At 30.1% G+C, this 12,580-nt stretch overlaps 2 protein-coding genes across 5 annotated transcripts in view; both read left to right on the forward strand.

Moving 5' to 3' along the window:
- Positions 1–6,990, forward strand: part of LOC101898811 (uncharacterized membrane protein DDB_G0293934) — a 39,209-nt gene extending 32,219 nt beyond the window's left edge. For all 4 annotated transcript variants that reach the window (XM_005177077.4, XM_059130772.1, XM_059130771.1 and 1 more), the window contains 3 exons: positions 670–766; positions 832–986; positions 2,837–6,990. In XM_005177077.4, the coding sequence (XP_005177134.1) occupies positions 670–766; positions 832–986; positions 2,837–3,175 (591 nt within the window). In that variant the 3' untranslated portion in view covers positions 3,176–6,990. The remainder of the gene's footprint in view (positions 1–669; positions 767–831; positions 987–2,836) is intronic.
- Positions 6,991–8,837: 1,847 nt separating this feature from the next.
- Positions 8,838–12,580, forward strand: part of LOC131806593 (uncharacterized) — a 360,173-nt gene continuing 356,430 nt past the window's right edge. Inside the window, exon 1 of the mRNA XM_059130919.1 lies at positions 8,838–9,915. Coding sequence (XP_058986902.1) covers positions 9,865–9,915 — 51 coding nt within the window. The 5' untranslated portion in view covers positions 8,838–9,864. The remainder of the gene's footprint in view (positions 9,916–12,580) is intronic.

Consider the following 12,580-nt stretch of genomic DNA (forward strand, 5'->3'; position numbering starts at 1 on the left):
AAAATTTGTGTAACTTAATTGAAATGTCCGGATAAATATCCAAATATCCATGGAAATCGGTTATTAATATTTATTATTTTACCCTCGGCCATTTGGCTGGAGAGGGTATATATCATTTGATACGGCCAAAACACCATTTCTTCTGGTACCTCCCCCACATAGGGTTCACGGTTTTGAAAAAGCAAAATGCTCAAAAAAAGCGAAATAAGCATCCAACTCTTCAAATTTCACACATGCAAACATTTTTGCTAACACAAGATCTGCTGTGAAGACAATATATATCTATACCCTTCTGGTACCTCACCCACAAATGGTGACAATTTTAAATAATTATCGACTATATCTGGTACTTCACGCACATTTTAACATTTTTTAAATGTTATCACATATTTTATATAAAGTGAAGGAAGTAACCAATTCAGTCTTTATACCATGTTTATTTAGGTTCGACAATATTGGCCCAATGGATAATATTGGTCGGAACCTACTCCATAGAGGGTCAACAATTTGAATAATCATAAAAGAAGTCAAAATATATTCAAATGATCGAACAATGGCTGAGAATAAAGATCTGTCGCCTAAACCGACTGATACATTTTAACTTGTTTATAAACTTATTTTCTAATTTATTAATTTATTTATTTCTCTTTTTGATTTCTTCTTTCCCAGAGTAATCCCGACATTACCGAAGATACAATGGGACTATTGCGTTCTGCTTCTGGTAAAGCACGCCTATTAGTATCCCAAAAAATGAAACAATTTGAAGGTAAGTTCAGAGATTATTTTACCACAAATATACGACCCTTACTCAATCTATTTTCTCTTTTACAGGTTTGTGTCACAACAATTTGAATAGCTCTCCAGAAGATCAATTCCCAACAACGGTCGATGATTTGCAAGGCTTCTGGGACATGGTGTATTTACAAGTGGATCATATCGATTTGATTTTTAAAGAAATTGAAATCTTAAAAGCCAATGACTGGAAGGTGAGATTATTAAAAAAACGACTTTTTTACTACTTTTGTAATTTTTCCAGTGATAAAAAGTGAGATAACTTCTTTGAGTTTTCAAAATGAAAGGAAGGCCGTACGAAAAATTTTCAAAAATAAAGGAAGGCCTGCAGAAGGTTTTGCATCCTTCATTCTATTAATGAAAGCCTAAAGCATAAGGGATAAATTTCATTATAAACATAAGCTCTTCAGTAGGTCTTTCATATACAGAAAACCTTTGCTAGATCTTCCATAAAACAATATCTTCTAAAGTGTCTTTACAGATATTAGATAAGTCTTCTATAAACAGAAGATCTGAATATTTTTCCTAAACTGAGAACTTTGATAGGACTTCTTGAGATGAAAGGCATTTTATAAATAGAACAACTTTCGTAGAGTTTCTACAAAATATACCTGGAGTAGTGAGGCTTCCAGAAATAGAAGAAGACTTGCCGGTCTTCTAATGAAAGAAAAAATCCATAGAATGTTTAAAAGGGACACATTTAAAAAGATCTTCTGTAGATAAAAATGTTTAAAACTTTGCAGATAGAACGCCTTCCATAAGTACTTTAAGAACACTTCTTTTATAAAATCTATAGAACTTATATTATTCAAAGACGACAAAAGATATTTAAGAAAGACCTTAAAGACTATTCTTTTTATAGAAGAAATCTAGAAACATTCTATAAGTAAAAGGCCAAGAATATGCCTTCCATCCATATGACACCTTGTTGTACAGGAGGTCTTTAATCCATTATTATTTCCCCTTTATTTTTCACAACAAACCAGAAAGTGGTCTTATGGAGGACCAAAAAGTCTTTAAAACAACGTAGAACCCTTTCATAGAAAAAAATTTCCCATAGAACTCTATAAAACCTTGTAATGGGAGGCTTCTTGCCTTTCCATAGAGCCTTGCAAAGTCTTCTCATAACAGACCAGAAGGTATTCCCATAAAAAATCTAAAGATATATATTTTAATCTTTATTCCTTGATTAGAAATTGATCTCAGAATATATTTTAATCTTCTGATATATAGAAGATATCCTAATGAAACATCGAATGGTCTTCTCATATATAATCCGCAGGTCTTCTAACCAAACAGTAAAAAAGTGTAGATTCGGCCGGGCCGAACGTTTTATTATACCCTCCAACATTCGGAAGGAGCTTGACAATTTTCAGAAAAAAACCTCGAAAAATACCGCTCAAATGAACCTTTATATGGGGGCATATACTAGGCTGGAATAACGATTCCGAACTTCAAATACCAAATTTGAAACAATTCCGGTGATAAATGTCGCTAAAATCGTCAAAATACCGAATATGGGAAGATGCCGTTATGCGGGGGCTATACGAAGACGTGAATCTGCACACACAATTTTCTGTAATAGGCTGTAGTATCCATTACGAACTTCAAATACCAAATTTGAAACATTTACGGTGAATAATGTCGCTTAAATCACCAAAATACCGAAAATGGCGAAGGTACCGTTGTATGGGGGCTATACCAAAACGTTGGACCTATATGGCCCATTTTCAATACCAAAAGTCCTGCAAACATAATTTATATTTAAGTAAATTTTATCAACCTACTTCATTTCGTTCGGAAGCTAGAGTGATTTCCAGAGGCGGACAGACGGACGGACATCGCTAAATCGACATAGAATGTTGTGCTGATCAAGAATATCGAGTTCGAGGTGTTACAAACGGAATGACAAACCTAATGTACCCTCCATACTATGGTGGAGGGTATAAAAATCCAAATCTTTTTGGAGTAGTTTCAAATGACAGCGGATTTCTTATTCTAATTAAAGTTTTTATTAATATTTTTTATTTCTTTTCCAATCTAGAAACCAGCAAATCTCCCCCCAACAACCAGCAGCAGCAATAATGTCTTAAAGACACCAAAACCCAATAAGACTCTCAAATCGCGTACAAATACGCCCATGGCTAACGGTTCAAATAGTGTGTCGTCGACACCATCAGCAGCCGCTCTAAAACGTGAGGCTCAACGCAAGAAGCTACAAGAAATGAAGCGACGTAATCGTGAAGCTATGGCTGCTGCAGCGACTGCTTCACCCGCCCCAAGTGGTGATGCCACCGTGGAGGTTGGTATCGTCGATGGCATTGAAATTCTCGAAGCAAATAGCAATAATAAACAACAGCCAGAACTACAACAGGACAGCTAATTTTGCTTGCTAAATAATGTAAGAGTGGGCTTTATTCGCGTAGAAGAGACATAAAGCCGAGTACTATGATTATATTGATTAGTTAAATACTCTCTAAATCTAAATCAAGAAAAAAATACGAAATCTTAAAGAGTTTACTAACTTTTCAAAGTCTAAAAAGCAACAACAACAATTATACTCTATCTTGCTAATTATATCTACCACTATTAATAACACAACAACCAACCAACAACCTACTACTACTACTACAACTAGTCTAGGAAGGAAATAAGAAAATTATACAACAAAAAAACAAACAACTAAATTATTGAAAAAAGAAAAAAGAAATTGTTTAATAAAATAAAAATTATGTTTATTGTGAGTAAATTTTAAGTATAGATGGCTAAAAACGAAGAAGAAGATGATAAATAATCCCCCACAAAAAAGAAAAAAAAAACGAATAAAAAATTATGCGAAACAAATTATTGCAGCAGGTTCAAAACAGAGTCGTGCTTAGAAAGCAATCCCTTTTCTCCAATTTCGAAAAACGAAACCTATTTATACCCCCTACCCCCTAAGTGTCTAAACTATCTTTAGTAATCATAATCACATACCTATATCTATATATTCCATCATAAAATTGGCAATACTTTCAAATGTAATTGGAAGAATTGAGGGGACCTTGAATCCTTGACTTCTTTCCCCATTACATTTGAAATTAATCCAAATCTTTAATCAAATCCTTATTAGAAGCAAATTAAATAACATGTTACGAATACTTCGAAAATCAAAAACAATTGTTACAATTGTAATACACAGTCACACTCACACACATATATACATATATTAGAAAAATAAAATTTAAAATGTTGTATGACAAATTAGAAAAAAAAAAAACAAAATACGAACGATACTAAAAAAAAAACAAAAAACATACCGCAATCGAACTTATATTGAAATGCCTTTCCTTTAGAAAACCGAATATAGAAAAACAATTTATTTAGAAATGTATGTAATTTATATGTAATCGCAACACTGTGCAACAAATGAAAAATTAAAACAACTTTTAAAGAGATCAATCAATAACTGGAAATTGAAATTAGAAGACTGTAAGGATTATGAAGTCTCCAAGTAATTTGGACATTTTAGGATATATTATAAAGGCAAAATTTTTGATATTTCTCTGTTTTATAGAAAAAAATCGAAATTTTTTACATTAAAAAAAGTAATTTTTTTTATGGGTGATTTTTTTTTTTTGAAATTATTAACAAATTAAAAATCAAGCAACTTTTAAAGAGACCAATATCTGGAAATTGAAATTAGTAGACTGTAAGGGTTATGAACTCTCCAAGTAATTTGGAAATTTTAGGATATATTTTAAATTGTCTGAAAAAAATTAAAATATTCTCTATGGGAAAATTTTTATAAAAATGATTAAAAAATGAAAAATCAAACAACTTTTAAAGAGACCAGTAACTGGAAATTGAAATTAGAATACCATAAGGGTGTGCAGTCTCCAGGCAATTTAGAAATTTTAGGATATATTGTAAAGGCAAAATATATTGATTTTTTCCTGGTAATGTAAAATTCGAATCTTCTTTTTTTGGAAGAAAAAAATTTTCTAAATAATAGAAAATAGCTTCTATAAAATTTTCCATAAAGAAAACTTTATTATTTATTTATTTTTTTTTTGTTTCAGAACAACTCGAATTTTTTAAAATAAAAAAAATCTGTGGGAATATTTTATAAAAATTGTTAACAAATGAAAAATCTTTTTTTTTTAGAAAAATTCCAAATTTTCTATAACAAAAAAAAATAAATAAATAAATAAATTAAGTTTTCTATATGAAAAAAATTTTATTAAAATTATTGTTTATCAGAGACTATATGAGTTATTATTTTTTTTTTTTTTTTTGTTTTGATTATATTTTTTTGGGAATATTGAGAATTCTTTAATAGGAGATCAATAAATGGAAATTAGAAAAAAATAGAAGACTGTAATTTGGAAATTGTTTTTCCACGCTACTCTAAAATTCAAAAAAAAAAAAAAAAAAAAATCGGAAGAAAAAAAAATATTCTAATTTTTCTGAAATTAAAAAATTAAAATTTTTTTCTATGAGAAAATTTTATACATATTAATGTTTATTAGAAGCTATATCAGGTATTTAAACAAAATATTTTTTATTTTTCCCTGTCAATCTTTGTTTTTTTTTTTTGAAGAAAAAAATTTAAGAATTTTTTAAAAAATTCAAATTTTTTCTGAAATAAAAAAGTTGGATAAAATTAAAATTAAACTATACCAGTTATTAAAAAATATTTTTTATTTTCCCTGTTAACCTTTTTTTTTAATAAAAAATTAAGAAGTTTAAAAAAATTCGAATTTTTCTAAAAAAAATCTTTTTTTTTGGGAAATTTTTATAATCAGTTATTACATTTTGGTTTGCCTTTTTATTTGAAAATAGATTTCCATAGATTTTTTTCAAAATATTTGTCTTTTTTTAAAAATCAAAATTAGTCTCTTAATATTAAGTGATTGCTTGAGTTGAATTTTTCAATTCTTCAATTGTTTTTTAGCTTCCCCAATGTTCAAAATTTCAGAGTGACCTTCATCAATTTCCTTTTTCTTGAAGATTTTCCGCGTCCGAAGGTTTATATTCATTTCAGTTTCCAGTCGAAAAAAATTGCAAATTTTGGTTGCACAGTGAAGTTCTACATTTTTTCAATACTACACTCTTAGTACAAGTATTACAAAAGTATTTCTTAGTTTATTTCCAGTACCTCTCTCTCCCCCTCTTTGACTTTCCACTAAACACAAAATTTTCTACTATTTTTAAATGTCAACTATTTTCCTTGTTTTTTCCAAAACTAGCTCGATTCAGTTTTGTACTTGTGTGATGTTGTTTTTTTTTTCTAACAAAAAATCCCATGAAAAAAAAAATCCGAACAAAATTTACACAAAACCACAAAAATTTGTAAGATTATTTGTTTATATATTTTGGAATTATTTTTTTTTATATACATAACCTAATTTTTTTGTAATTTATGTGTTTGTCTATTTTTTTGTCAACTACAATTTAGTTTCTTTTTTCGCGAAACAAAAGACATTTTTTTTGCTTAACATTGTTTACACATACATACATACATCGTAATATACATATATTTAGAGAAAATGTTATTTTGTTTGATATACTACCACCTACCATAAAAATAATAATAATAATAATTTTTTATACCATTAATAATTTAATAATATTAATATATATATAAAAAAAAAATATAACAAAAAACCCTAAACTATAATTTAAAAAAGAGTTGTAATCCTATTTTTTTTTCTAACTTTTTTTCGATTTCAAAAAACATTTTCTATTTTTTTGATTTCACTCATCTATGATCTTAAACACAAATCACCCTCCCGTCCCTAATAATCGAATTTTCTTATTAACAAAAATTTCGTTTCTTTTGTTGTTTTCTCAATTTTGGAAATCTTACCTCCCTAGAAGCTTTACCATTAGTGTCTTCTTTTGCAATTAACCTTGGTGAAATGGCCTTAATTTCGTATCGCTCTATCCTAGCATCTTCCTCTACCCCAAAGTAATATATTGTTCTAATTATACAAAAAACAAAACCTTGTTGCATTTATAGAATCTGATTCAATAATTGATTATTTTTTTTTTCGATTAAAATTTTGAATATCATCAATCAGTTTTTTCTGTCTCTCAAATTAAATTATATTTGATTTGCAAACAAACAAACAACAACAAAAGAATACTAAATACAATATAGCTTTAAGTTAAACAACAAAAAAATGAAACCAATTACAAAAACAAACAACAAAATCCACAAAAAAAACTAATATTTAATAAAGTTATTTTTTATTCATTATCAACAACAAATTTCCAAAGTGTTTTTAATTATGGCTATAAAAAGGAGTCCAAAGAGTTGATAAGAATAGCTTTGAAGATATATAAGATCTAACTGACAGGTCTTCATCCATAGAAGAGCTTTCTTGGTCTACTACATAAGTTTTTTATTTATTTATTTATTATTTTTTATACCCTCCACCATAGTATAGAGGGTATATTAAGTTTGTCATTACCTTTCTTGTAACACCTCGAAATATACATTTTAGTATATATATTCTTGATCAGCATAAAATTCTATGGCGATTTCCGTCCGTCTATGGAAAATATTCTAGCTTCCGAACGAATTGAAGTAGATTCACCGATTTTAACGCAACGTATCATTAAGAATCTTTAATGTTTTTTTTAATAATATGTTAAATTCGAACTTCGCTATTAAGTGCTTAGATGCCATATAAGACATTGATGAGACTTTCTAAATTTCATTTCAAGGGTTTATTTTTTTAAATTCATATTTCCTAATTTAAAAATATGTTAAATTCTATAAACCAAAGAATTGTGGAACATATTTATCAAATATATGCCACATGTTCACTAAAACATGTCCCCTCTTTATATTCATTAAAATTTGTTGTTGCTCATTCCCTTTCAATTTCGCAACAAGAATTGCCGTTAATAAACAACATCCGCTTTGTTCCATTCCATTCGTTTCGTTCAATTATTTCAGGCATGGTAACACCATCCAACTGCGTAATCACAATTTCTTATCTGACATTTCGTTTACTTCAATTATTTCATACATGATAACACTATTTAACTACCTTATCAGAATTTCATATCTGGCAACACCACTTGCCAAAGGCAGCGAAGAAGATATTCAAATGAGAAACACCGCCGGCAACAAATAAAAGTATTTTTTCGTTATTCTCTTAAAACCAGCATTTTGAGGAAAATTTTAAGGCGGTGACATATAAGAAGCTCGGCGTCTTGGTATAGTATAATTTCAAATTAAAATGGAAAACGACGATAGGATGCAAGTACAGCTCTGCTTGTGCTTCGTCAAATTTAGTCATTTGTACTAATTTTAGCATTTTTCTTCGTAATTTTTTGCATTTCAATATTCTAATAGGATTTTCTGTAAATAAAAAAACGGCTTTACTATATTCTATCGTATCGTCGCCTTTACCCAATTCAATTCATTTGTTCATCCGTTAAGAAAACTTCGCAATTTATTTCACTTCAATACTGCAAAAATCTGTTACATACGAAATGGACAATATTGGACCATTCGTTTGAATAATCATAATAGAAGTCGATTGTCTGAGGCATACAACTGTCGAACATTGTCTGTTTTCATTTTTTCAACGAAACTGACAATATTAACAAAAAAGCACAAACAAAAGATAGCTGCAGTTAGACTATTTTACACATGGAAATACTATCCAACTGCCTAATAGGAATAAGAATTCGTATCTGGCAACACCCTTTGTGTTTGTGACACCAAAGACAATGACAAAAGAAAACAAACAAGTGACGCTATCTCCACAAGAAGGTGAATTCTTGAATAGTTGGAAGTTAAATACAGTTTAAGTGGTTTTTAGGCAATTAAACGTCCGGGAAATTATTCGAAAATAAGTGTCTAATGTTTGCGAATGGAAAATAAGTGTGAAAAAATAGAAAAATAAAAGAATTCAGTGCAAAAAAGCCTAAAATATGTTGTGATCATGGCTAGTGTCTCTGTTTGGTGATGTGTTGCTTTTTTCTATTTAAAAGAATAAAAATGTATGAATTGTATGTAAATTCATTGAAATGACTAGATAAATGTATACCAAAGAAGACTAAATAGCGCTAATGCAAGTTTTGTTTCTAATATTCTCTTCGACGAAATTGACAATATAAACAAAAACAAAAAATGGCAAAAAAGCAAAAGATAGCTGCAGTTAGACTATTTCTTACATGGAAACACCATCCAACTGCTTAATAGGAATGAGAATTCATATGTGGTAACACTCTTTTGTGTCTGTGACACCAAAGACAATGACAAAAGAAAACAAAACAAGTGACGCTGCCGGCACCAGAATGTGATTTTTTGCATCGTCGGAAGTTAAATAAAGTTTTAACTGGTTTTTAGGCAATAAAATGTCTCGGAAATTATTGGAAAATGTATCAAATGTTTGTGTGTGGAAAATAAGTGTGAAAAAATAGGAAAATAAAAGAATTCAAAGCAAAAAAGCCAAAAATATGTTGTGATCATGGCAAGTGCCTCGGTTTGGTGATGTGATGTTTTTTTCTATTGAAAGAATAAAAATGTCAGAATTCTACGTGAATTCATTGAAATGATTAAAGAAATGTCTAGCAAAGAAGACTGATTAGCGCTAAGACAAATTTTGTTTTTAATATTTTCTTCAACAAAATTGACAATATTAACAAAAACACAAAAAACATACGAAAGCTGCAGTTAGACTATTTCTCACATGGAAACACCATCCAACTGCCTAATAGGAATAAGAATTCATATCTGGCAACACCCTTTTGTGTTTGTGACACCAAAGACAATGACAAAAGTAAACAGAAAAGTGACGCTGCCGGTAACAAAAGGTAAATTTTCGCATCGTTGGAAGTTAAATAAAGTTTTAATTGGTTTTTAGAAAATAATTGTGTCGGAAATGATTGGAAAATGTGTGCCAAATATTTGTGAGTGAAAAATAAGTGTAAAAAATAGAAAAATAAAAGAAATCTGTGCAAAAAAGCCTTAAATATGTTGTGATCATGGCAAGTGCCTCGGTTTGGTGATGTGATGTTTTTTTATGTTTAAGACAACTAAAAAGTGTGAGAAATGTTCGCGATTTCATGGAAAAGACTGAACAAACATCTGAAAAAAGGAGATACCTTAGATTTAAGGTGAGTGGCTGAAATATTTTCCTCAAATAGCTTAACAAAATATCCACAAATACATGTCGTTGTGAAAATGGGATCATGTCTAACTAGAAAACAGGGTTGCCAGTTCTGGAATTTTGTAGGCTGTTAGTAGATAAATTCTTATACCCTCCAACAATGCAAATTACGCAGAAACATACACAGATTAATTTTCTGATATTTTTTGTACATTTCACATGGAAAAGCTAATTTTTGCAGTCGGTCTCCCGGAAATGTTTCAAAACGACACTCATTGATGCTTTTTGATATAATAATTTAAACCCCAATAAGGTATATGTATTCTAAATGATAATAACATTCTAAAGCCAGTAGCAGAATCGGTATGTTGATAAATCTGTCCGTTTTTGGTAAATTTTGCGATTTAATGAATGTTTAATGGCAACTTATATGTTATGTTATAGATCCTATATAAGGGCTCCAACCGATTTTAAGTATTATCATAGTTTTGTTCACATTTTAAGAAGGTCAATAAGTATCTATAGAGGTGCAAAGTTTGGTCTACATTGAAAACTCCACTCAGTATATATGTAATATACGAAAGTGTGGATTTTGTGAAAATTGCCATACACAAGATATTATATAAGCGAACATATTGAGATGTGCAAGGAGAAAATTGTGAAATTATTACATATTTTGTGGCAGTTACCACAATTCAAATTCTGTGCATTTCCAGTGAATATTGGTATAGTTGAGGCGTGTAACGATGTTGTCCATCTTCGCACATGACTCAAACAAACCTTTCGACGCAATAAGTTTGGATTATATCAAATACTTACTTCTGCGTAGATTTTTTTTATGAAAATTGTGGAAATATTGCTCTGTTCAAAATTTGTGTAGTAAATTCGGGTGTTATTTTTCGGATTCTTTTTTTCAATTCGATCCTTTGTAGTGGTGGTAACACATATGGAAGCTACACATTGATAAGTTGGCGAGAAACATTTTCAGAAACATTAAAAAGTTTGAATATTTCATTTCGAAAAAAAAAAAATTTTAATTTTTCCCAAACATTTATTAGCATATCTAGAAGTGTACTTTCACAAACAAGATAAACGGGAACATTTCATTTCGAAAATTTTGAAAAAAATTACCTTTAGGAGGGATATGTCCACGTGAAAGGTGTTATTGGAAAGGAGGACTTTCAAAAACATTAATAGCTAAAATATTTCATTTCGAAAATTCGAAAAAGAAAAACTGTCATTTTTCCCCAAACTTTCAATAGCATATATGGAAGGTACCATTAAAAAAGCGGGAAGATTTTATTTCGGAAATTTTGGAAAAAATTGATTTTTTTTATTCAAGTTGTTAGATTATATTCAAAATCTGGAACATTTCATTTCGGAAATTTTGAAAAAAATATATAGTTTTTGTTTTTTTTTCCTAATTTTTATCAACACATCCCACTGTGTGAAATGTAGAAGAAAGTTAAGCTTTCGGGAAGTACTTTATAAATATGAAGAAAATTTAAAAAGCTGGAAAATTAGCAGCACATGTTCCACATGTTTGCATAGCTGGTCAGGATAATATTCAGAAGCAGCTATTATAGTAGAGCTTATCAAAGACGTTTCTAATGTCATCAACAGAATCCTCCAGCGATTCTTCGTTCCTAAGATTTTGATCAAAGAAAAAGCTGTAGTCGAGGCTGAAGTAGATATTTCCGGACTGAAAGTATTTTCCTTCGTTGTTATCTAGTTCTCACAACACAAGCTGATTTTGAACGTCTTCCTCATAAAATTTGCAGACAATTTGCTGTCGAGGTTGAAGTCTTTACTTTGTAGTCTAATTCTTTGCACCACAAGTCAATTTTGAACCTTCTATTTTTTAGTCTGTAATATACCCCTCAAGAACTTTGCGATACCATAAACAGTATCCTCTTGGATTGCTCCTTTCTAATAGATCGGACAGATAAGTTTCCGTCGTGGTTAAAGTTCATATTTTCTGCTTCGAAATAATTTTCTACAGCGTGATATAATTTTCGAAACCTAAATTATTTTTGAAACGTTATATTCCGTGGGCGTTAACGACAGTTCAAGACCTTACCAATGCCATCAAGAGAATCTCCTTGAAACCCTCGTTTCTAAGATATCAGACAGGCAGACAGACGTGAATGTTAAAGTTGTATTTTCCCACATTGCTATACCTCAATTGCCACCCACAAAATCATTCATGGTTCCGCATTTCAACGATTTAAGACAGACAATTTACAGTCGGGGTTAAATTTGGTATTTCCTGCCTCCAAGGATTTTCCTCTATTGTGGTTTTATTCTCTCAGCAGAAGTCGCTTTCAAAACGCTATTGAAACTATGATCTTCAAGATCCTTTCAATACCATAAACAACATCCTCGTTGGATTTCTCGTAATGGAGATATCAGAAAGACAATTTCCCGTCGAAGTTGATATTTTCAGTTTTTAAGGGTCTTTCTTGATTTAAAGCTTTAACCCTTCCCCAACTGTAAAGAGTTTTTCAAACCCGTTCCAATGCCACCAAGAGCATCCTTTTCGAATTCCTCGTTATTTCAGAACTGGTCAGAGAAATTGTCGTTTATGTTGAAGTTTTGTATAACCAGTCTAAAAGGAGTTTTCTACATTCTCTTTTGGTTGTATTACGTTTTAAGAACTTTCCAATGCCATC

This window comes from Musca domestica, unplaced genomic scaffold (assembly GCF_030504385.1).
Source record: "Musca domestica strain aabys unplaced genomic scaffold, Musca_domestica.polishedcontigs.V.1.1 8, whole genome shotgun sequence".
In the NCBI taxonomy this organism is placed as follows: Eukaryota; Metazoa; Arthropoda; class Insecta; order Diptera; family Muscidae; genus Musca; species Musca domestica.